General features: G+C 31.2%; 1 protein-coding gene across 1 annotated transcript in view; it reads right to left on the bottom strand.

Moving 5' to 3' along the window:
* The window catches only part of Dennd1b (DENN domain containing 1B), a 228,808-nt gene that overhangs the window by 151,375 nt on the left and 51,250 nt on the right, over positions 1-26,183 (bottom strand). The window contains exon 3 of the mRNA XM_076831584.1: positions 12,769-12,812. Within this exon, the coding sequence (XP_076687699.1) occupies positions 12,769-12,812 (44 nt within the window). The remainder of the gene's footprint in view (positions 1-12,768; positions 12,813-26,183) is intronic.

Below are 26,183 nucleotides of genomic sequence, written 5' to 3'. Positions count from 1 at the left end.
TCCCGTCCATCTTGGTCACTTCTTTTCATACTACCACACAACTCCTTCTCTATAAGCCTCCCTATTGGTGTTTTCCAGGGTCTCAGTGAGGAATCTACTCTCACTGTCATACAATGGATAAAAACTTGGGCTTGCTGGACTGAATGCTAGGTTTAGAGTCCAGTATAGCTACTTCACAGCTATATAAAATCATGTACATAATTGTTCCTTATCTATGAAATAACAAGGGCATGCTGAAGATTAGATAAGTTAATTCACATAGTAAAGAAAAGTTTCAACACAATGAAACTTTAAGCATACTAGGAAATACATGCCTTTATTATTCAGAGGCAGAATAGCATAACAGTTAAGTGTATAAATGCTGAGTTCAGATTGCCTGGGTTGAAAGCAATGTTCCGCAACTTAATTAACTCTGGAGCCTTGAGCAAGTGATTGAACTCTCTGTGCCTCAGTTTCCTTAGTTATAAAAGGATATAATTTCTAATATCTATTTTGTAGACTTAAATGAAAATTACATGAATTAACAAGTGTAAAGTACTGGGAAAGCATTTTTCTTAATATTATCAATGCCCCATATCTTCCCAAGGGTGCACATCTTTTTTTACATTTGCAACTATTAATATTTTAAGAATATAGAAAGAAGTGAAACACACTGTTTCAAAGACTTATCTAATCGTTCTCCTCAAAACTTCTTTGTCTTTAATTAATAGCATCATCATTTAAGTTTTAAAACTAGAAACTTCAGCCCTCTTTTACTCACTTTCTTATAGAACTTCCAAAAGATGCAGAAAAAGCATTTGACAAAATTCAATACCATTTTTAAGATTTTTTTAAAATCTCAAGACAGTAAGAAGAAAAGGAAATTACCTCAAAATAATGAAGGCTATATATGAAAAATTCACAGTTAACATCATTCTTACAGGTGGAAAACTAAAGCCTCTAAGATCAGAAACAAAGCAATAATGCTAACTTTTGCCACTGTCATTCACTATAATAGCAGAAGTCCCAGTCAGAGCAACTAGTCAAGGAAAATAAACAAAAGGCATTTAAATTGAAAAGAAGGAAATTTATTTCTGCACAGATGACATATCTTATATGTAAAAAGCCCAAAAGAGACCATCAAAAAGTAACAGAACAAACTAATTTAGCAAAAGTTACTGGATGCAAAAATCAATGTACAAAAATTAGTTGTGTTTCTATATAATAACAACAAACTATCTGAAACAGATATTGAAAAAATAATCCCATTTACAAATAGCAACAAAAAGTAGAAAATACTTATGAATAAATTTAACCTAGGAAGTAAAAGGTTTATACACTAAAACCTATAAAATACTGGTGAAAGAAATTTTAAAACATATAAATAAATGGAAGGGCATCTTGAGTTTATGGATGGGAAGACTTAGCATCGTTAAAATATCCATATAACATAAAGTAATCTACAGATTCAATGAAATCCCTAAACTTTCAGTGACATTTTTTATAGGACTAAAAAAAGATCCTATAATTGATGTGGAACTAAGAGGACTCAAATATGCAAATGAATCTTGACAAAGAACAGAGCTGGAGACATCACATATCATGATTTCAAAAACTATCACAAAGCTATAGTAATTAAAACAGTATAATACTGGCATAAACACACAGATGAATGGAACAGAATAAAGCCCAGAAATAATCCCATGTATGTATGGTCAAATGATTTTAACAAAGGTTTCAAGAATAGCTAATGTAGAAAACACAAGTCCCTTTAACAAATGGTATTTGGAAAACTGTATTTTCATATGGCAAAGAATAAAATTGGACTTTTATCTGACACTATACAAAAACATTGACTCAAAATTGAAGACTTAAAAGGACTGGAAAGTTTAAAACTCCTAGAAGAAAACATAGGGGGAAAGATTCATGTTGTTGGGCTTGGCAATGATCTCCTGAATGTACCACCAATATATGTAATATAGATGTGCATGGATAAATGCAAAGACTAGAAGGCAAACACAGAAAAATGGACTACATCAAATTCCAAAGTTTCTAAGCACCAAAAAAAAAAAAAAATGACCAACAGTGAAAAGACAAACCATACAGAATCAGAGAAAATATTTGTAAACCATACATATGTTAAGGAGTTAATATCCAAAATATATAAGGGACTCCAATAACCCAACAGCAAGATGATGGAAAAAGCTGATTAAAAAATGGGCAAAGGATTGATCAGACATGTCTCCAAATAAGACACTCAAATGTCTAACATGTACATGAAAAAAGATGCTCAACATCACGAATTGTGAGGAAAATACAAATTGAAACCACAATGGGATACTCACTCCTCATAGGATGCCCACTATCAAAAAAACAAAATAAAAAGAACCAAAAGAGAAGTGTTTGAAAGAATATAGAGAATATGGAACCCCTATATACACTGTTGGTAGGTAGAGAATGTAGGACAGTAGGCATGGAAAAAAGTTCCTTATGCAACTACTATATAATCCAGCAATTCCCCTTCTGGGTATTTATCAAAATAGCAATATAGGGATTTCAAAGGGATATATGACCTCCTATGTTCATTGCAGCATTTTTCACAATTGAGATAATGTATCTTCACTGATAGATTAATGGATAAAGGATATATGACATATACATACAGTGAAATGGTATTCAGTCTTAAAAAGAAGGAAATCTGGCTACAGGTATAGCTCACTGATAGAGTACATACCTACCATGTGTAAGACCCTGGATTCAATCTCCAGCATAGCAAAAAAAGAAAAAAAAAAAAAGAACAAGAAGAAGAGAAAGTAGGAGGAGGATGAAATCCTACCATATGCAAAAAGGTGTATGACTCTTGAGGACAACTTGCTAAGTGCAATAAATATTTGTTAGAAAGATTCTACTTATGTGAAGTATATAAAATTGTTAAACTCCTAGAAACAAAGTCAAATGGTAATTGCCAGAGGGTGGGAAGAGGGGGACACTTTATGAAGAGGGTAGATCTCATGTATCTATTCCTCCAAAACAAAAATAATAATAATCTCAAATTCGTTCCCTTTTCCACTTTATCTTTGATTCCTTAGTTCAGACTCTCAACCGTTTTTTTCAACATTTGCAATGGACTTCCACTTAGTCTCCATATCTCAAACAAACTCCTGTTCTCCTTTCCAAAGCACTTAGTCTCCATATCTCAAACAAACTCCTGTTCTCCTTTCCAAAGCACTTACCCTAAAATTATCCTCCTAAAATACAGATAGAATATCTGGAAATCTGCTTACCTACATACCCTTCATGGTTATCACTTAGTTCCTATAGGTCACCACCAAAGAACATAAACCAAAGCTCTTAATCTGGACCCAATAATCTTTATACTCAACATCAAGCCCCAACCATTCCAGTCACACTAAATTAGTGCCTATTTTAACAAGTTCTTGTGCTTAATTTCATATGCTGTCCTTCTATACCCGAAGGCTCTAAACTTAGAATTATTTAATATTATTCTCCCTCCTTCATATTCCATATCCTAGAAGTAATCAAGCCACACTTTTTTTACTTGATTTAACTCCATGGATAATCAACAAAATTTTTGAACCACTGAAATTTGCAATGCAAAATATTAAATGATCCTACCTGGCCAGCTAGAATCTATCAGATTTGAAAGAGGAAGTCAGATATACTATCCATCTCTTTCAAAACAAAATATTTATGTAAAAGTCACAGAGTATGATTATCAAACTAAACTTATCATTATAAATTTATAATAAGGCTGAGGTGTATAGAAGCAGCAGATATTCTCTGAGACGCTACATCTTAGCTTTTTAAGTTCATTTACACAAGTAAAGTCCATATAATCATTCTCTCCTTAACTTCAGTCAAAGGTTTCCTACAACTTAAAAAAAATATTCTTCTGGAATACTTTACATAAATTGAAAACACCATCCTCTTTTAAAATATGACCCTCTTCCCAAAAGCCTTACTTTTATACTCTCATGCTAAATTTCTCCTAGTCTAACTTTTCCCAAACTGTAGAATCAGGGAACAATCTCTGTATACAAAGATGTCAGAAACAAGTTCAAGCCACATGTACTTAGCATCTGTATTTTGCAAAAAATGACCACTAGATCGCATTGTTAGCTGGCAAACAGCTGGCTATTATCACTCAGTACTAATGAAGATAAGCTGCAATATTATCACTTATCTAAAAAATACATATGGATAAACATTTAGCTATCTATTTGAATAATTAAGTTAAAAAGTAATTCATATTCTCAACAAAACAGTCACATTTAATAAAAATAATATAATAACATGAGGTCAATTTTTGAAATAGGTGTATGTAAAGAAGGCCAAATATTATGCAAGATGTAAAACATTTCTATAAAATATCTCTAACATTATATCCTTAATATTTAAAATGCCTTAACATATGCAAAGTCTATTTAAATGCACATAATTTATCTGAATCAAAATGAAAATATATCTAATAAATAATACTATTCATCTGGTCTCTTTTAGCTTTCCCTTAATACACAAATGCATTCCTTTTCTGCAAAACACAGCAGCTGGGAATGAAAGAAAAGATTTCAAATGATCATTTTCACATCATATTCCATCATCTTTTCATTAGTTTCTCCTAGCTTTTCTTTGAGCCCCATTCTTTTACCAGAGGTCTCTTCTTAGATCAATCCATATTTCCATAATCCACACTGCAGTTTCCTCTTCTTCTCCCCAGGGTGAACTAACCCCCACATCCAGAACTATGGCTTACAACTGTCATTAAGCCTTATAACAATAACAAGATAACAAAAGAACTGGTGGGGATGAGGCTAGCTGGTACCATATGTTGATCAAGTTCAATACTTTCGGCTGACACAGAATATTTTTAAACTTAAAATTTTCAATAGTTGAGTGTCTTCATGTTTATTTGTTTCCCAAGTTGTATTTCAGGCCAAAAATTTAAACACTGATGAGCAATTTGGCAATACTTCCTTTAAAAAGATTATCTACTAATATCATAGTGAAAAAGGGAAGAAAAGATAGAAAACATTAAATATAAAAGTAAAATGGCAATTTATGGATAATTACTATTTTACCTCTGAAATCCCATTCAACTTAAATCTATTCTTAAAAATAAAATTCGCTAAAAGTCATTTTTAAGGCAGTATAGTTAAAATAAACAAAATTATTTCAAAGTAACATGGTGAATGAACTGTAACTTTATGTGAGTTTTAAGAGACTTCATTTCCATCAAATAACATCTAAACATGTTATTCTTGTTGTTTCCATACTTTGTTTCATACCCAAGTTTAATTTCTTTTTAAAATAAAGGTAAATAAAAATTTTAAGAATAAAATTTTGAACTAGAAGAGAGACTTTCATGTTCCCATAATATTATGTTCAATTTGTTTTCCTATGACTTTGGTAGAATTTATTCTGATTCATCAGCCTGTGTTACATTGAAAAACCATTTCTCTATTCTGCTTCTCTCAAAGACTCAGAACCCTTTAATAGAACTAAAATCTAATTTTACTTTTGTCAAATGCTTAAGTAAGTTTCTGCAAAACCACATTGATTTACTTTAATCTATATTATATATTATTTAATTTCTAAAAGTTGCTTAAAAATATTGGCTATTCCAGTTAAAATATAATATTTTTACTGTCATAAAATAGATATAAAAACCTTACCTCTAAGAACTCATTAAAATAAAATCTTTCATCCTTCAGCAGAAAACTAAGATGATTATTATAGGAGTTTTCAAATAAAATTTAAAATCCATTAAAAATATTTTATTCAATAGGAATTTGCTAAATCACATAGTTTTGTTATACAGAAAATACTCAGGTCATTCATAAAGCAAAATTTCTAAGATATCACCATTTTTTCCCAAATTAGTTTCCTTCTTTTGAACAAAATTTTAAATTGTATCAGCACAAAATATAAAATGAGCATTTATGTAAAATAAGAATGTGATCATGTTTTGCCTTGAGCTTCCTAACACTGCACCTCCAAAACAAACAAAACTGGTCTATATAAGCTTTGTTAGAAAGAAAAATATAATTACAACTGATCTGATCTTTGATTTATTTTTTATGTATTTTCCCACAGGCTTGCCACCTTATAGTGTTTCTTTTAGATTTTCTTCTTTTAGACATAGCAATATACCAAAAATACAATAAGTGTATCTACTAAAAAGTAAACTGATGAGAAGAAATTGATATTTTAAGGTGATTAAAACAGATCACTTACAAAATTTTTGGACTATGAAAGAAAGCAACAAGTTATGATATAATTTCCTTACAATTACCCATTATCTCCTTTATGAAATTTTATTTTGATAAAAATGAAGAAATCATTTGTCTCAGAAGTGTGTTCGTATATAATATGTATATATATTCAGTAAGTAATGAAATAAAAATTTATTCTCTCACATTAAAAACCAGTTTAAGTCATTCCATTTAGAAAGTGATACCAGATTTCAAATTATACTACAGAGCAATAGTAACAAAAACAGCATGGTACTAGTACCAAAACAGGCGGGTGGACCAATGGTACAGAATAGAGGACACAGAGACTAATCCACAAAGTTACAACTATCTTATATTCGATAAAGGGGCTAAAAGCATGCAATGGAGGAAGGATAGCATCTTCAACAAATGGTGCTGGGAAAACTGGAAATCCATATGCAACAAAATGAAACTGAATCCCTTTCTCTCATCATGCACAAAAGTTAACTCAAAATGGATCAAGGAGCTTGATATCAAATCAGAGACTCCGCATCTGATAGAAGAAAAATTTGGCTCCAATGTACAGATTGTGGGGTCGGGCTCCAAATTTCTCAATAGGACACCCATAGAACAAGAGTTAATAACAAGAATCAACAAATGGGACTTACTCAAACTAAAAAGTTTTTTCTCAGCAAGAGAAACAATAAGAGAGGTAAATAGGGAGCCTACATCTTGGGAACAAATTTTTACTCCTCACACTTCAGATAGAGCCCTAATATCCAGAGTATACAAAGAACTCAAAAAATTAAACAATAACAAATAACCCAATCAACAAATGGGCCAAGGACCTGAACAGACACTTCTCAGAGGAGGACATACAATCAATCAACAAGTACTTGAAAAAATGCTCACCATCTCTAGCAGTCAGAGAAATGCAAATCAAAACCACCCTAAGATACCATCTCACTCCAGTGAGATTGGCAGCCATTATGAAGTCAAACAACAAGTGCTGGCGAGGATGTGGGGACAAGGGTACACTTGCACATTGCTGGTGGGACTGCAAATTGGTGCGGCCAATTTGGAAAGCAGTATGGAGATTCCTTGGAAAGCTGGGAATGGAACCACCATTTGACCCAGCTATTCCCCTTCTTGGACTATTCCCTAAAGACCTTAAAAGAGCGTACTATAGGGACACTGCTACCACAATGTGCATAGCAGCACAATTCACAATAGCTAGACTGTGGAACCAATCTAGATGCCCTTCAATAGATGAATGGATAAAAAAAAAATGTGGCATTTATACACAATGGAGTATTACAAAATGACAAAAATGACAAAATCATGGAATTTGCAGGGAAATAGATGGCACTAGAGCAGATTATGCTAAGTGAAGCTAGCCAATCCCTAAAAAATAAATGCCAAATGTCCTCTTTGATATAAGGAGAGCAACTAAGAACAGAATAGAGAGGAAGAGCATGAGAAGAAGATCACCACTAAACAGGGACGAGAGGGGGGAGGGAAAGAGAGAGAGAAGGGAAATTGCATGGTAAAGGAAGGAGACCCTCATTGTTATACAAAATTACATATAAGAGGAAGTGAGGGGAAAGGGGAAAAAAAGAGAGAAATGAATTACAGTAGATGGGGTAGGGAGAGAAGATGGGAAGGGAGAGGAGGGGAGGGAAGGGGAGGGGAGGGGGGGATAGTAGAGGATAGGAAAGGCAGCAGAATACAACATACACTAGTATGGCAGTAGGTAAAAAAGTGGATGTGTAACCGATGTGAATCTGCAATATGTATATAGGGTAAAAATGGAAGTTCATAACATGTTCAAAACACATGAATCAAATGTATGAAATATGATATGTCAAGAACTTTGTAATGTTTTGAACAACTAATAATAAATAAATAAATAAATAAATGAACTTGAAAAAAGAAAAACAATAGTTGATCTAGAAGCGATTAAATTATCTTTTGTTTGGTATAATCAAATGGTAGTTGAAAATGACAAAATTAAGAGCAAATGAGTAAAAAGTTTTGACTTAAAAAATTCACAACTGTTGAAATTATTTATTTTGAGATTATAAGGATTTAATAGATTGTTTCTACTTTATGATCTACTTTATGACTGATATAAGAAACAAACATAAAATTCCCAGATATCAATGTTCCTCAACTTTAAATTTGTTTTGAGAAAATCTCTTAAAAAATCAAAAAAATATATTTTAATATAGATATGAATTTTTATTTAAAAACAGGCATTTTTCCTAAACCATGCAGAAAAATCATTAGGCATTGTGGTACATAAAAAGAAAATTGTATACAATGTAGAGTACATTCATTTTAGTATCAGCTGATTAGTAGGCTGCCTACAGATAAAAAGAACTATAAAGATATACCTGAAGGATAAATTTTTCAATGCTCTGCTACTATTGTACAATACGTAGCTATTTTTGGTATTCGTTATAATTGTAATACAAACTGTTTCCAGATCATTTCTGCCCAAAGTTACTTAATGAACAGAATTATTATTATTATAAAAATAATCATGTGATACATGCATTTTTCTAAAAATATTTCTAAATGCACTTCGATCACCTATCATGGGAGCAAACACCAGGCTGAAATTTAAATTGTTTTTAAGCCTTCCATAGAGATGAGAGGAGGGAGGAGGAACACATGGATCAAGTACCCATCATGAGCAACCATCATGGACCCACTCACTAAATTTCAAACTGCCTAAACCCTGTGCCACATCACATCTTTTCACTCAAATTTTAATGAAACTGTACTTACATCCCTTTCAGTAGATTACCTGCCTCCTGTTTTTCTAAGATGATTATGATAAGATATCATGAATTTATTCAACTTCCTTTGACCTGTCACTCACTCAAGGAGACACTCAAATAATGTTTATTGAGATACCATCATGTGCCATCTACTCTGCTAACTGTGGAAACTGATAATGAAAATGTTCCCCCTTTCCTTCAAGAAACATACAGCCCAAGTAGGAAGGAAGGAATAAAGAAAAAAAAAACTGTAGAATATAGAGGAATATAATAGAGGCTACGGAAGTGGACTATTGGTTTATAAATGTTCATGTAAGTCTTCAAAGAACTAATTTTCAAACTTAATCTTCAGAATAAAAAGAACTGGACAAAACATTAGAAGGAACAGAATGGAAAAGGGAAGTAAAAATAGAAATATCACACAAACACACACACACACACAAAAAAAAAAAACCCTGACAAACAGGTATACTAGGTGTGAAGGAAATTTAGCCAGGCCTACTTCACTGCTTCTTACAGACCTTGATTCCTATTGTGAATCCCATGAAATAGCTATTATGTTATTCATAGCAGAGGACATTTCCTAATCGTAAAAATAATATAACTGACAAGGTTAGGACTGAAAGATTAATGTAACCCTTCAATTAAATGTAAGGAATAACATTCTAATATCTCTATCACTCTGCCTCAGCTTTGAATAATGAAATAATTTTATCATTCTTTCTAATACAACAGATTATCATATTCAGTTACCCTAACTATGTGTGGGGTTGTCCTTTACTCTCATCTGAAGAAAAACAACTTACAGAAAAAAAAAACAAAAAACTCGGTGGTCAAATAAAGCTTACGAATCACCTCCCATGCTCCCTTTCTTACTACCAGCATTCTCAACAATGCACTCATGGTAGAAGCAGAGCCAAAAATAGTTCACTTCAGATGCCCAGGCCAAATCTTCCTTTTCTCCAAATCTTCCTTTCCCTAACAGCCTTCTAGAATGCCTTCTTCTTTACTTTTTTGCTCCTTGCAAAAAAAGTACTCGGTGAATAATTTTAAGTTTTTAAGGCAAGATAATGCTACATGATAACTGCCAAAGTTAAAATTTATTCAGCTTTTGGCAAAAAATCTCAAAATAATCAAAAACATCACCAAAAAGCCCTTGAAAAAATATCACATTACTTTTATAAATTTATTTTTCAAAACTAGATTATCTGTTCACTGTAAACAGTATACCTAAAAATATCACCAAAACAATTTCCATCTGTGATAGTATATGTCTATAATCCAGAAAGGCTTTTTGCTCATGTTAGTATGAAATGTTTTTCCTATTATAAAGCCTCATAAATTAAAGAAACACTGTTCTGACTGTCTTACAAAAAAAAATGTAAACTGAATATTTCTAAAGGTCTTATAAAATTAGAGAAAACTGAGCTTCTAATATCTTAAATGAGGTAGATTTTTAAAGTAGTTCTTATTCAGTCACAGTGGAACACATCTATAATTTCAGCTATTTAGTAGGCTCAAAGAGGAAGATCCCAACATCAAAGCCAGGCTGGGAATTTAGCAAGACCCTGTGTCAAAATAAAATTTTTAAAAGAATGATTTGTAGTTCAGTGGTAGAGCACTGCCTAGCATTTGCAAAGCCCTGGGTTCAATCCCTAATACTTCAAAATAATAAATAAATAGATAGATAGATAAATAATTCTTCTTAAGAGAAATCAAATTCGCGTCATTAAGACAAATCTTTAGGAAACGTGTTAAGATTTATAATTTTGGCTTAATGAAAATAGCCATATCCTCTAATTTAGTAAATGTTAAGTACAGTACAAGCACATATTTTATTCTATTTGAGTTTGTTTTTCCCAAATTTATCAGATTACTGAACACATAAACTAACATTTACATCACATGAATGTACATTTTTACCCAACTACCCAGCCATTACTTTAGTACACTTTATTTCTACAGTAAAATTACATTTTGTAGTATGTCTTCTGAACAAAAGTGGATAGCAAGTAGAGGAAAGAAGAAGATCAAAGAGTAAGCAATACAAACAGCATCTGCATCTTCTGTAGTATTAGTACATTCACCAAAAAGCACACACTATAACCATTCCTCAAGGCCCTCTGCTAGGCCCCTTATAAAGCATGGCTTCTTCAGCATGTGAAGTGAGGTAGGTAAACAAAATGGTAACTAAACTTCCTTTCAGCCCTAACTTTCAAAAAGTCTCGGAATTGCTGTGAATTGAAATCACTGGGGTTAGGGATGTTTATCACTATTACATGGTTAATTAGTCTTGTATTTCACTAAGAATGTGAGGACTTATTGATATTCTGATGACCTCACAAATTTAAGAAACAGAGCAACAATTCAGCTTCAAGTGAAAAATTCCAAGCATCACTTTAAGAGTCACAAAGAAGAAAAGCTATAGCTGAACTCACAAAAAATTCTTCTAGGAGTAGACCCAACAAGTACATTATCACTCATATGCAAATCCAGTTAGTACTCTTTGGATCGCCTGAAAATTCTTAGGGGTAGTCTAAGCAGTGAAAATAAAAATAACAAAAAAGACCTGAAAAGGGACAGAAGGTTTGTTCCTGAGTCAGTTGGCAAGAAAGAATTGAGAAGACCAGGAAAAGAACATTTCAGAAGGGTAAAATGAGTCAGCAAGACTCTATTCTTTATATACAACTTGGGAACATATCCAATTAAGCTTCTTAATTCCAAATAATGTTTTCACCACAGGGACTTCTTTTATATATTTAAGATATGTATAAATCTATCCTTTCTCTAAAAGGCTAAAACCATATTAAAAGTACATACCTAATTTCTATTTGAAACCACTGTCAAGGTCTGCACTAGATCTAATTAATGCTTAACATGCTCATTTAATTGACTTTTCTTTCAGATTTCTTTCATCTAAAACATTATATTTCCACATACATTCAAAATCATGCACCTGTCTATTTCTGAATGAATTGTTTTAAAGGTATACTGTTATCAGATTTAAGTTTGGTAAGTTGTCAGAATCTTATCAGTGAACTGAAATTATAAATTTGTAGTATTATAATTCTAACAGTGATAAGATTGTTTTATCCCATTTCTTTCAAAACGAAAGGAACCTACTCATTATATATCCAACAAAAAGTACTTATTTCTATCAAAACTTAAATTTGTATTGTTAATCATATATTATATAGTACAACTTCAAAATGATAAATCTAACATACAAATTTTAAAATATTTTTCTATTTACATATATAAAAATATTTCATCATGTTGATAATACTAAATACTTATGAAACTATAGAAGACTACAACTTAAAACACAAATGGAATAAAAATCCTGCAGACACTCATGCTATGTTTAAGAAAATAAAGCTACAGGTAAAATTATCTATAAGTAAGAATATATTGATAATTCAAACTCTAATTGTAAATATTTGAGATATCACTGTGATAAGGAAAGAACTGATCACTTATAGCAATTATCCTTAATTCTAAGTAACAGAAATAAAGTCTACATAGAATTAAGTATAAGTATGAAAATATGTTGAAACTGTAAATATCTAGGCCCTATTATTTTCAACATAAGAGAGTCTTCATTGATCTACTTGGTAACACTAAAAAAGATTATTCTACCTATTGTCCACACTTGCTCCTTTTTCCCTCATGTTGATCAAGAAAAAAAAATTATGGCAATTTAAGTGTAACAGGAGTGATAATAATCATAATATTCCATTTCTAATGTTTTTAAATTATGTTGTCCCAACCTGGTCTCCAAAGTCCTCTGGGAATTTCCACAATATCACAGGATCTGCAAATAATTGATACATATCATTAAAAAGAGCCAAAGAAAAACATTTAATTACACAAACTACAATCATATTTTTTTTGTCAGGGTCACTGTGTGCTATTTATCAAATTAAATATTTTAATCTTTTAAGGTTTTAGTGACTTTTGAAATAGGATCAAATGAAATTAATAACTGTAAGGTTATAAAAATCATTTTTTAGCAATTGATATTTTATTTATATATCATATATTTTAAGATTCTGAGTATTTTCAATGTTAACTATACTTTTAAACTATTGGTTTTAACATGAAATTAAAATATAAATGTGGTAAATATGTAATCAAATATTACAACTGACAGAGACTAAAACAAAATAAACTCTATAAATCAGTTTTAAAATAATAGATAAGTTAATAGGTAGGTAGAAGACTGCTTATTTAAAATACAATTAATATTTGCAGGATATTTCAGAAATTTTTTTCTAATATATCTTTTACTTATATTCACACCAGTTTTACATTTTCATTGTTCCTTACACTATTTCTCTTCCACTTGGTATAATAAAATTCTTAATTATCACTAGGTAAATGTTTTGGTCATACACTTATTTTTTAACTGTCAAAAATAAAATTCAGAATATTTTAAATGTTTTAAAAGGTAAAATGAGTTAATATTATTTCTGGGGAAAAAAAATTTAAAGACTTTTGAAAGTCCACAATAAAACTTTGCTAATTTGACAGTGCTTGAACTCCAACCTAAGCAAAAGGATTTGGTAAGTCAAAGGTATTCCCTTTATGTACCAAGTCAGCGGAAAACTACAGCTCTAATCCATTATTTCCAATATTCCATAGTGCTTTTTTAAAGTAAAATTCAAGGATGCATACTTTCCTAAGTGCTAATTCCAAAACTCAAGAATAGCTAGCAGTATTTTTAGCATGAGCAGGTTCCTCTCCTATTTTCAACTGGCAGACAACTGAAAATATTCAGAATCTTAAAATCTAAGACATGCAAATTAAAAAGTAAATAGCTAAAATATTGCTTGTAACTTCAACAGAATTTTTTTCAAGTATTTTAACTTAAAAGAAAAGAAAGCAAGCTTTCCATAACTAAACCTTTTACCTATAAAGCAATAAAAACTTTCCATATAAATTAACACAGGTAAGTCATTTAAATCATATACATTACAAATTTATGAAGTAACAACAAACGATTATGCCCTCCGTAAAACAATGTATACATATTTGAAATGAAGTTAAATGAACTATAGATCACTTAAAAATCCTGAGGCATTAATGTCCTGAGGATAACTATTACCAATTGGAATACACATACACACACATTTATATGTTTGACTGGCATACAAAATGATATGTTAAGTGGCAAATAAAATAACTGATCAGATTTAAATCTCCTAAAACAAAGGTGCATGACAGAATCTTCATGAAATATCAAACAAAAATTATTACTGTTAATAAATTAACACAAAAATTAATGGCCATATAAATAAATCATCACACAAAATGTAGGCTAGTTCTTTTTCAAAAATAATGAAATTAAGGGGTTTCAATGTGCTTAAAATATCGCTTTTAAACAACTTTTGAGAGACATGAGAAAATGTCTGTGCAAAATTTGTCTGTGGAAATGTTTTACACCTATGTCTTTAAGCCAGGCACAGTGGCTCATGCCCATAATTCCTTCCAGCATGAAGAAGGGAGGTTGAGGCAGGAGGATAGCAGGTTCAAAGCTAGCCTCAGCAATTTAGGGAGGGTTTAAATAACCTAGTAAGGCTCTGTTTCAAAATTTAAAAAATAAAAATATAAAGGACTAGGGATGTGATTCAGTGGTAAAGGGCCCTTGAGTTAATTCCTTCCTAAAAAAAAAAAAAGCAAAACAACAACAAAAAACAATGCCTCGCAGGGCTAGGATTGTGGCTCAGTGGTACAGGTACACAGGCGGGACTGGTCAGATCCTAAGCACCACATAAAAATAAAGGCATTGTGTTGTGTCCATCTACACCTAAAAAATAAATACTTTAAAAAAAAAAAAAAACAATGCCTCTGTCTTTAAATAAGGACATTTAACTGGGGTAGTCCTCACAGTTTGCCTTCATTGTTAGCAGCATTTAGTTAAGTATGGTTTACTGCCTTACTTTACACTAATCCCTTACTCAATCTTTTTTCTTTTTTTCTGTATTCACAGAGAAAGAATAAGTGAGTACATAAAAACAGCACCTACTGGTTTAATTATCTAGTGGAATATATCCTATTGTTTTCATTAAATAAATTTTACTCTTCAGCACTCAAAACATTATTAGAATCATATGCATCCATATTTTAAAATGCATTAACTTAGTTAATATTTATGTGGTTATATTTACACCACATCTGACATATCTTTGTAGTAACTTTTCATAAGTACTGCAGAGGAAGAAACTAAAGGGACTAAAAAAAAATAATAATTCAATTCTACAACTTTGCACAAAGACTGAATTTTCTGTTCCCTGAGGATTACTTTCTAAATAATCAATCTGATCTGGCAATGTTAGGCCAATTTTATGCTGATTTTATGGGTGAAAGGATGGGAATTGATGGCAGGAGTCATCAGTGCAGTGATGACTGATAATAACAGTTTCTCTTCTTTCCAACTTCTACTAGTAATTCAAAGGAGACTCTTTATCTTTACTTTAAAAATACTTTGCTGCCAACAATCTAGAAACTAAATAAATATGAAAGGAAGAACGTATCTTAATTTTGACATAAATATAACTTATTTGTTTTAATGAGATAAATTTCAGTGTAATAAGAAAAATACACAAATTTTTATCAAGTCAGTAAACATTTAAGGAAAAATGTTTACATTATTATCTGTGCTCTACTATCACAAAGATTTTTAATTCATGATTAAACCTTTTCAAAAATGGAAAATAAGATAAATTTGATATTTTATTTTCTTTCTCAATCAGATATTTCACATTTTTTGACCTACAGTGAAAAGGAAAAATTAAAATAACTTGGAATACTAATGTGATTCTACTGAATCACAAAAACTAAAAAGGGAAAACTTTCTAATTGCATAAGTGAATAAAACTGACTTAATTCATAGAACTCAAAAATGAATTAAGAATACACTATCTTTTAAAGTATGCACTTGTCAAAAATTCACAGTTCAAAAGGACATATTTTTGAAAAAGTAGAACATAAAATAATAATATTTTGTTTGTTTATACCTTTTATTGCTTGATTTACTTACATTATAGAATTAAAACAGAATTTATATATGAAGAAACAGAAGTCAAAATAATGAGAAGTTTGCTTAATCATATAGCTATCTAATGTCTGAGATTAGAGCATTCTTAAAATGTAAGAAGCACCTATTTTAAATAATTTCCAAAAATTAATCCATTTTGTGCCTCATTTAAGTTTATTTTGTTCAAAAATCTAAAGACTGCTAAAAAAAAAAAAAAGAAGAAAAGAAAGAAAGAAAGAAAAGAAAAAGTCTCTGTCCTCCAGGACCCTACAGTGTTACAGTGTCATGGACAAAAATGTCAAAGGCTATTTAGTTTTTGTGCAGGTATTATTCTAAACATGGTAGACTTCAGGGTCATTTTAATTCAACTTAAAATTTCATCAGCTTAATAATTTCAAGAAATGTTGCAAATGAAGGAATGAAGATGTGTTTTGAAAAAAAGTGAGCAAAAAAACTAGACTGTCTTTTGGAAAATGTGTGATTTTCATTCTTTTAACTGTGGTGATATAATGGTCAATTTATAGAAAAGAAAAACATTCAAATATGAAAAAAATTTAATGTGGGTTACTATGATAAAAGGATATCATAAGGAAATCTAACCTACTTTAGAGAGCAACTAAAGAAAAGGACCTCTAAATTGACATTTACATTACACAAAGGATAATTTGACTATAAAGTAGATAACGGAGAAAGTTCTAGACTAGAGAAACAACAAGCATGAAATCTTGGGGGTTAAAAGAAAGCAGAATGCATTTTAGAAACGAGAAAAAAAAATCTAATGTCTAGAACATAAAGTAGAAGGGAAAGAATGTCTAGAGATGAAGCTGGATTGGCAAGAAAAGCTATTCCAGCAGCTAGTGGTATAAACCAAAGGAGAAAAACAACCCGAAAGTAGGCAGAATTCAGCTAGAATGTTGGTGAGGAGGCATATTTAAGATGACTATGGAATAAGTATGAGAAAAGAGGCAATGTGTATGGAGGCAACTTACTTAAGGAAGGCTACATAGGGCAGAAGAAAGTAAAGGTAAATGGAAAGATTAAGGTAAACAGATTTTTTTTCTTTGTCAGGATAGTTTAGAACATGCTTATAGGAACTAATAGCCAGTGGAAGCCAACAAAAAAGGAAAATAAGATCCCTAAGAAGGCAGGAAGGGTGGAATCCTGACCAAGATAGTGATATGAGCCACGGACAGAAGCTAGAGCTAGCCTTCCACTGTTACAAGGAAAATGGAGGAGGGAGAAGACAAGTTTGTGGGATGTGTGGCTCAAAGATGAAACATGTAAAAACTGGTATTTTTCCCTCCCTGGTGAAAAGTTCTCTAAAACAAAGTACTCAGCTTAGAGAGAGGGATTGTTGGAGGTTCAAGGAGAAGGTTTAGGTAATAATTAATATTCAGTTTATGCAAGTGTCCATTCTGGCACTGAAAGGTAACAAAGTAGGATTTTCCCATCATGATCCAGCAGCTCAGATGAAAGATAAAATTGGTGGATTCAGTCAGGGTCAAAGTTTCTCTCCGACATGTGTGATAAAAAGAGAACTTGCACAAAAGACCACAGACATACATGACCTACCTAAAACTAATTAAAAAGAAGGTGGATTTTTTTCAATAAAATCCAATAATATATGTTATATAGAGAAATACATATGCACTTTATAAATATATTACATATATCCAAAGACTGCAGGATTGAGAAATAAGATAAATAAAATGGAAGCATTGTAAAATTATCAAATAAAGCAGCTGATGGCCTACCATTAATAATACAATACTTTTTATGACTAGAAACAGATCCTTTAAAATTCTGAATTCTTTATCTTTCTCCCTTTTTCCTTTCTCTAGGTTCACACGAAAGAAAAGAATATCACCTTTTTCTCCAAGTACACCAAACAAATATCATTTTTATATAAGTACTATTGTGTAAAAAAGATTGAAAAGTATATAGTTAGATAATTATGGTTAAAATTATAATTTTTGTTAAATCTGTCACAATAGATTTCCAAACCATTAATTATGGCATTTTCATAGCAAGGCTGACTGCAGAAAAAATCTTAAGAAAGCATCTCACTCAATTATTTAGGACCCTGGCGAAGTTAGAGATCCAGAAAACTAATACCTTGACATTTTTCCTTGGTATGCACTCTAGCAAAACACAAATTTAAACCATTGGTGGAAGGATATCAGTCCCATAACAAAGGATTAATGAAAAGCTCTACTGATTCATACCCCACCAAAAACTAACCTAATATTATGGATTGCATTACAAACTTTAAAAACATAAGGAGTAGTAAAACTAAAATAAATAATAATAAATTCAGACTACCTCCTTTCCCCCCACCCCCCATTACTACAGGGATTTAAACCAGGGTGCTTTTTTCTTTTTTTTTTTTTTTTCTTTTAAACTTAGCCTCACTAAGTTGCTGAGCTGGCCTCGAGCTCATGTATTTTTATTAAAACATATATAATCAAATATTATACAAATTAAGGCTAACATACAGATGATAGGCAACAGATATACCAATTGCCCTATTCTGAGCAATACACACTGTTTACATGCAAAGAAATGTCATACTGTGCCCCATAAATATGCACAATTCCTATGTTAATGTTTTAAAAAATATATGTTTGATAATATAGAATTTTAGTATCTTCTTAATGCACTATTCAATAGTTCTCAAACTTTAGTATGCAACAGAAACACCAAGGGAACTTGTTACAGCAAAAATACTGGGTCCCACCTCAAATAACTTCTGATTCTGTAGGCCTCACCATGGGTCTGAGAAACTGCAATTCTAACAAGCTCCCACGTGATACTGATGTCACTGGTTCTATGAGAACCACACTTTGAGAACCATTTTTCTCACATACCATGTTATCTTTCACAATGATCAGTATTATACAACACATGTCAAGGAATTTAATATTTGTTGATTAAAAATATTATTTAAAATAGGGCAGTAATTCCTTTTATTTCATACATATTTTATTTGACAAGAGAGATATCTTCTCGAAGCTTAGAAAAAACATCAACCATGGCAATTATAGCAGAAATTTTAGCAAAATAAAAAAAATGCTGACAAAATATCTTTAAAACCTTTTCTGTACTAACAAATATTACTAATACTACAATTCTATAGTATCAGTAATATTACTAATACTATAATTCTATAGTATTAGTAATATTTTACTAAGAATTTTATTTCAAAATGTAATATTTTATAACATTGTAACTATTATTTAAGGAACACTTATGGAGACTGTAGTTATATGTTCATAAATATATGCTAGCATTCTCTACCTCTGCATGATACATAGACATTCATAATCCAATATTTAAATAAAATAGATTTTTTTTGTACTTTACCATCTCAGATATGTGAGAAAATATTTTTGATGTGTGTTTTTAGAAGCCTTTCCTTCACAGAATTTAAGCAGTTACTTTGAATCTAAACAACTGAAAGATTAAATGCACAGAAAGGATATCTGTAAATACATATATATTTATTTATGTGTTGATATTTTTAAGAAATGTCTTATTATATATGGATAGAATCTTGGAATTTTTCTGAATGAGAAGGGATCTTAAAGATTATATTGATGATCCAGACTTAAAAATGTTACACTGGATCCTGGGTCTTGAGCTAGAAACTACTAAAGACAAAATTAGAATTTAGTATCCTTGTATCCAGTAGGACTTCTATCCTAACTATGCTGCTCTGCTGGGCATAAAAGAAACTACATTAAAAAAAAAAGAAAGAAAGAAACAATTTGCTCTACTTTGTGGATCTCCCTTCATTCATTGGGCAATAGTTTCGGTCAAAAATATAGAAAGTTTCTTATCCACAGGAAGATACTTTTAGCAAACTATGTATTTCAAAAAATTTTAAAATAATAGTGTAAACCCTATAGAACACTTCTAAACAAATTTTGAAAACATTATGTGAAGAAACCTAGAAAAGGCTATTAATCATGAATAGTATTTAAATCAATACCATCTCAATCTGGAAGTAACATAATTCCTAACCATGGAAGTTTGACTACATATTAAAAAAAAACATAAAGGAAATGAAAATGTTATTTCACAGTGTTTTACAGAGAGATTACACTTCTGTGCTTTATATAATATATATGTTTAAAAATAAAAGCAAGCAATTTTTTAAATTTGGTCATTTTTTTCATCCTCCTAAAAAATGTACATAAGTGGTAATACAAATAAAAACTACTGTTAGGATCCCATTGCAATTCTCTTCATTGTAAAGAGATAAAGGATAATCAAACCAATCCTACTATAGAATAATTGTGATACTTTTGAAACTCAAACCATACAATTTAATGGAAAATTCTACACTTTCTAAATGTTTCTTCCCAGAATGATCTGAAATTAGCATTATAACTCAAAATGAAGAAGCATTTTTTTGTTCATAAACTAGAAAATTCTAATGAAGGCAATTAAAATAGAACTTCAAAGAACCGTAAGAAAATATAATTCAATTCGTAGCATGATAGATATATCATTCTGTTTCTTCCATTCCCTTTTTAAAAAGACCTATTATAATAAAATGAAAACCCTCATCAATCACCTGATAGAGTAATTCCAAACTTAACCAAACAGGGCTAATGGGTGAGAATTGAATTGAAAACACCTTGACAAAGAAAGCAATTTCTTTTCTTCGCACTCCTCTGAAGCTGTGGGTGATCATGGTAATCGAACCATCAACAGTGAGGGGCCATCTGTCCCAAGGGCCCTTCATGAGACTTAAAAAAAAAAAATACCAACAACAAAAAAGGGAAAGAAATGTGTACCACAGATGTTCAATCTTTATTAATCTATGACAAGGAACTTAGAACTGAGAATCAATGTTTTGACGTTTTTCAGATACCAATCATTAAAAGCCAACACAAAAGTTTTTATAAGAACACAGGGGGAAAAAAGTTAATAGGTTGCTATAGAAAGATGATCTGTCATATAACCTGATATGCCCTTTTAGTCAGCTGATATGTTCAACATATCCTCACATACATTAGCTTTTTCATGATTCCCTTAAAGAAAGAAGGCAAAAGCAAGGTTTAGCAATACAGTTATTTTTCTATATTATTTTTATAAGTAAATGATCAAATATAAAGAGATATACTTCTTCTCAAAATTCATTGTATTTAACTCTGTTTTAAAATATTTACAAGAACTACAGCCTTAACATGAAATTTTAGAAATATAAAACTCCTAAGGCAGTTTCAATTTATTTCAAACATTTAAAACATTCCTAACATTTAAGATAATTTTTTAAAATATTTATTTTTTAGGTGTAGATGGACACAACACAATACCTTTATTATTATTATTTTTTTTAATGTGGTGCTGAGGATCGAACCCGGGCCCCACCCAAGCTAGGCGAGTGCTCTACCAATGAGCCACAATCCCAGCCCCTAAAATAATTTTCATATTACAGCATAATACAGGTGTGACTGGAAATACAAACTTGGAAAATGCCTTTTAAATTTTTTTTTTAGTTGTAGATGGACACAATACCTTTTATTCTATTTATTCAATTATTTTTATGTGGTGCTGAGGATTGAGCACTGGTAGATAGATCAGTGGTAGAGGTGAGCACTCTACCACTGAGCCACATGACTTAATACAAAAAATAGTCTGACCTATGATAGACGCCTAGCATTCTTACATGCAGTACACACAGTTCCAGTCTTTTGGAATAAGTTAAGTTCATGAATAGAATCATACTAACTATAAGAATGACTTGAAGTTTACCAAAATAAAAATATGTGAAAGCTATATGAAGAATAATTACTAAAAACATTTAAAATTAATTTTCAAATGAAAAATACAATTAAAAATCAAAATATTAAAAAACCAAATTCACCCATGCATCAGTTTTCCAAGAATACTTTCAAGTTAGAATCAAACTAAATGTAAAATAAAATCAATTTAAGACTCAAACAGATAAATTCACTAAGAAAGTTACTATAAATACAATAATTATTTTCTTATTTATCTTTTTATCTACAAAACCTATGGCTAGATCCTGTGAGCCTAGAGAGTTAGCATCTCAAGTATGTGGCAAAGGCAAGTATAAGTGCTCTTTCAAAGGAGAAACACTCAACTCAGGTCTTGCCAAACAAGATACTACAAATCTAAATACCTGTGATCAAAACCCATAAAAACAAACAGAATAAAATTAATCCTCTCAATCAAAGACTTCTGATATTACAATTATCTAAAAAGCATATATAATAAAAATACTTAAAATGTGTAAAGAATAAAATAAGGATTCAAAACATGAGCTTTTAAAAGGCAAGTTCAGGAAACTAGAACTCTACAAAATATAAAAGTATAATATATTAAATTAAAAACATAATGGATAGAATTAGCATCATACAATATACAACTGAAGAGAAAAATTGTGAACTGAGTTAGACACAAAAACACAAAAGACATTAAAAGAATGAGGCATAGAGAGATGAGAGAGACACATAAAAAAGCTAAGAAAAACAAAGATCAGAATGGTAACATAACATCTTCTTAGAGTTCTATAATATCTGACCAAAAAGACTGAAATGTGTATAATGGAAAGGGAAGAAAATAATATTAGAAGAACTAAAGAATGATTTTTCCAAAATGTTGACAGCTATAAATTTTAAGATTTACAAATCATAGCAAATCTAAGGGAAAAAAAAAGATGACTAGATGTATCATAATGAAATTGCAAATATAAAGATACATGTTTATCATTAAAAACATCCTAAAGAGAAAAAAATAATCAGAAAATATAGGTTATTATACCGACAGCAGACTTCTCAATAGCAGCAATGAAAGCCAGAAGACAGTGGAATAATATATTCAAAATCTTTAAGAATATATGGACAGCAGTGTAGCCAAAATAAAAGCATTTTCAGAAAAATAAAGCTGAAAGATTTGTCAAGGAGTAAAGAAGTGACTAAAAATTATAACATCAAGAAAAACGTAATTATCCAAAAGGACACTGTAAAATGCATGAAATTATATGTTTCCTGTGTGCCGACATATACGCACAACAGTGTTTACTGAACCACCATTTACAATTAACAATGTCCTGGAAATAATATACATGCACATCAATATAAAAATGGTTTTATAAACTATTATTCTATTAAATACTACACAGTCTAGAAAATACTACAGTTTTTTAAAAAATTTTTACTTGTTCATATAAAGAAATATCTGAAGATATAGTATCAAATAATAAAGGGAGATAATATGAGGTCAGAAAGATAGGGGAGAAAAGAAAGAATCCACAAGGCCTGAAGAGTTGTAAAACAGCACTTGGCTCAGGCTCTAGGGAAGGAAGCCACAGAGAGCTGGAGTAGGGCAGTGACGTCATCTGACATAGTTTAACAGGATTACCCTAGCTTCTATGTTGAATATAAACTGAATGATAAGAAAATAAAGAACTTGGGCTGGAGTTGTGGCTCAGTGGTACAGTGCTTGCCTGGCACGTGTGAGGCACCAGGTTCAATCCTCAGCACCATATAAAATAAATAAACAAAATAAAGATATTTTTAAAAAGAAAGAAAGAAAATAAAGGACTTGGGGGCTGAGGTTGTAGCTCAGTGGTAGAACACTTACCTACCATATATAAGGCACTGGGTTCAATTCTCAGCACCATATATAAATAAATAAAATAAAGGTCCATTGACAACTAAAAAATATTTTTAAAAAAAGAAAAAAAAGAACTCAATTATAAAGTTACTTTAATAATTCAGATAATGTTAAAATGAATTTCCTAGGATAAGAACCTGGATCTTATATAGTATTAACTCTGGAATTCAGACATATGTGGGCAATTCATGGAGAAATAGCAAGGAAGGAAGGAAGCAGATAATCCACTCTTCTGAGACAGAATTCATGCCAAAATACAATAAGACCTAAGGGTCAAAGGGAAATTCTCCCTGAAGATTACAATGAATATTTGTTTTTTGAAAATGATTTGACCCAAGGATGTTGGTGGCATGTGGATAATCTTGGAAGGAAAGGACTATGTTCTACAAAACTAAAAGAGGGTTCTTCTTCTGCAGAACCTTTAACACAGATGATGAAGAACTACCTCTTTGTCCACTTTTCAGAACTATAACCAGATTACGAAAGATCAAGTGACACTGAAAGTACAAAGAGCCATAATTGCAATGTCATCATGAATGGCAGTCCAGGAGCCAAGTACAACAACAGAGATACAGGGTACACTTCAAACAGTCTGAGTTAAGGTTACATGATCAGTATCAATCAATGTCACAAGCATTAGCCTACACAGAGGACTAAAACAGTCTAGAGAAAGAACTGCATCAGTGGAAATATCTACAAGGAAACCTCAAGGGAGAAGGCATAAAGCATAGCAGTTGAGGGAGATGAGCAGCTCTTGGGTACATTTGAGATACCCCACAGGGACCACATAAATATGAAAAGAAAACAAATGCCTCAAAAATATGAAAAGAAAATGAAAACCTCTAGGTCTTCCTGGACTGAGATCCAAAAAATACTCAGAGGTGATCAAGCTGTCAACATCAAGTCTAAACATCAGTCTGATGTCACCTATACTCCCAGAGAGGCCTAAGAACTTCTAGGTAAGCTTTAAAATGACTACAATAAAAATTAAGAAACTTATTAAGGGTAAAGTAAAATATCAAGCAAAATGAGCATAACCTAGACATTAAATTTCAGTTTTCAAGTTTCTTTTGAAATATTATGAAAGAAGTAGAGAAATAAATAGATCATTCTATTTCCAATTAAATATGTTTTGTTTCTAAAATTTTCTCTGATGATATCCAGAATTTCCTTGAACAAAAATTGAGTGTATGTCATTAAACTTTGAGGTCAACATTATGATTGGAAATATACCATTGGTTCAAAGAAATCGCTTCCTTGAAGGAACAGAAAATTATTAGTCTGAACACACTTACCAATAATTAAATCCTAGAACAATTTTCACTTACTTTCCTAAGAACATATAATTACCAAGTTATTGAAAATTACATTTTAAAAGACTTGGCTGTCTGTGTATTTCAAATAGAAAACAGTGATATGGTTTGGGGACCAAATGGACTGAATTCTATTTCTGAGGAGACTTCAAGAAAAATGTGGACTATTTTAATCTGTGAGACTGAGAGAATAACATAATCATGTATTGTAGATCACAGGTAGAGGGATCAAAGGAGACCTCATTCCTGCATGTCAAGCTTCTTCATATCCACTAAAACAAGTGTACATGCACATACATAGGAATTGTTCCAACTGCCTCAGCTTCCCTACTAAAGTGTCTAATAAACCTAATGGTTGAATGCTCTTCACAATGTTCAACTAAATCTCTTAGGAAAGAACGTAACTCTTGTTTCTCTCTTGTTGAAAAGGTAAGAAGAAAATAGATAATCACACAAGAAACTTTTTAAAACTCAAACTGTTACTAAAACTCTAAAGTATTTCCTTTGTATAAATGTAGTGATTCTCAACCCTTTTTGCTCATTAGGATTACTTAAAGAATATCATGTTAAAAAAAAAAAAAAAAAAACTCAGCCCAACTCCATACCATACTAGACACCTGTATTTAAAAAAAAAAATTCTGAAGGTGATTCGAACAAGTGGCCTGAACTAATAATCGCTGCCTCAATATTTCTGTGAAGAAAAATTTTCCTCAAGTCTTTTAAACTTAGTCTTTTTTAGGTTTCAAACTGCTTCAAGCTGTACTCAGAACTAAAATATGATATATACAGCAAGGACAGAGCACTCAAACTGTTTCAGATTTTGAGCTACTCAGGAGAATGAGGAAGGATGACTGCAAACTCAAGGGCACCTCAACATCTTAATGAGACCCTGTCTCAAAAATTAAAATAAACACAAAATAAATGAGCTGGGAATGTAACTCAATAGTAGAGCACTTGCATAAAGCCCTGGGTTCAATCCCCAGCACTACAAAATAAAAAGCTTCGGATTTCGAATTTTGAATTTTTTAATTAGAGATTTTCCATAGCTAGAGCCTATGCAAATATTCCAAAATATAAAACATCTCTAGTACCAAGCATTTCAGATAAATGATACTCAGCCAATAATGTCATATGTAAAACACAAATGCTACTCATAGATAAAGCAAAATTCTGTATTCTCAAG

This window comes from Callospermophilus lateralis, chromosome 13 (assembly GCF_048772815.1).
Source record: "Callospermophilus lateralis isolate mCalLat2 chromosome 13, mCalLat2.hap1, whole genome shotgun sequence".
Taxonomy (NCBI): Eukaryota; Metazoa; Chordata; class Mammalia; order Rodentia; family Sciuridae; genus Callospermophilus; species Callospermophilus lateralis.
Note: the sequence above shows the minus strand (reverse complement) of the source record. Positions and strands in the feature narration are given on the sequence as shown.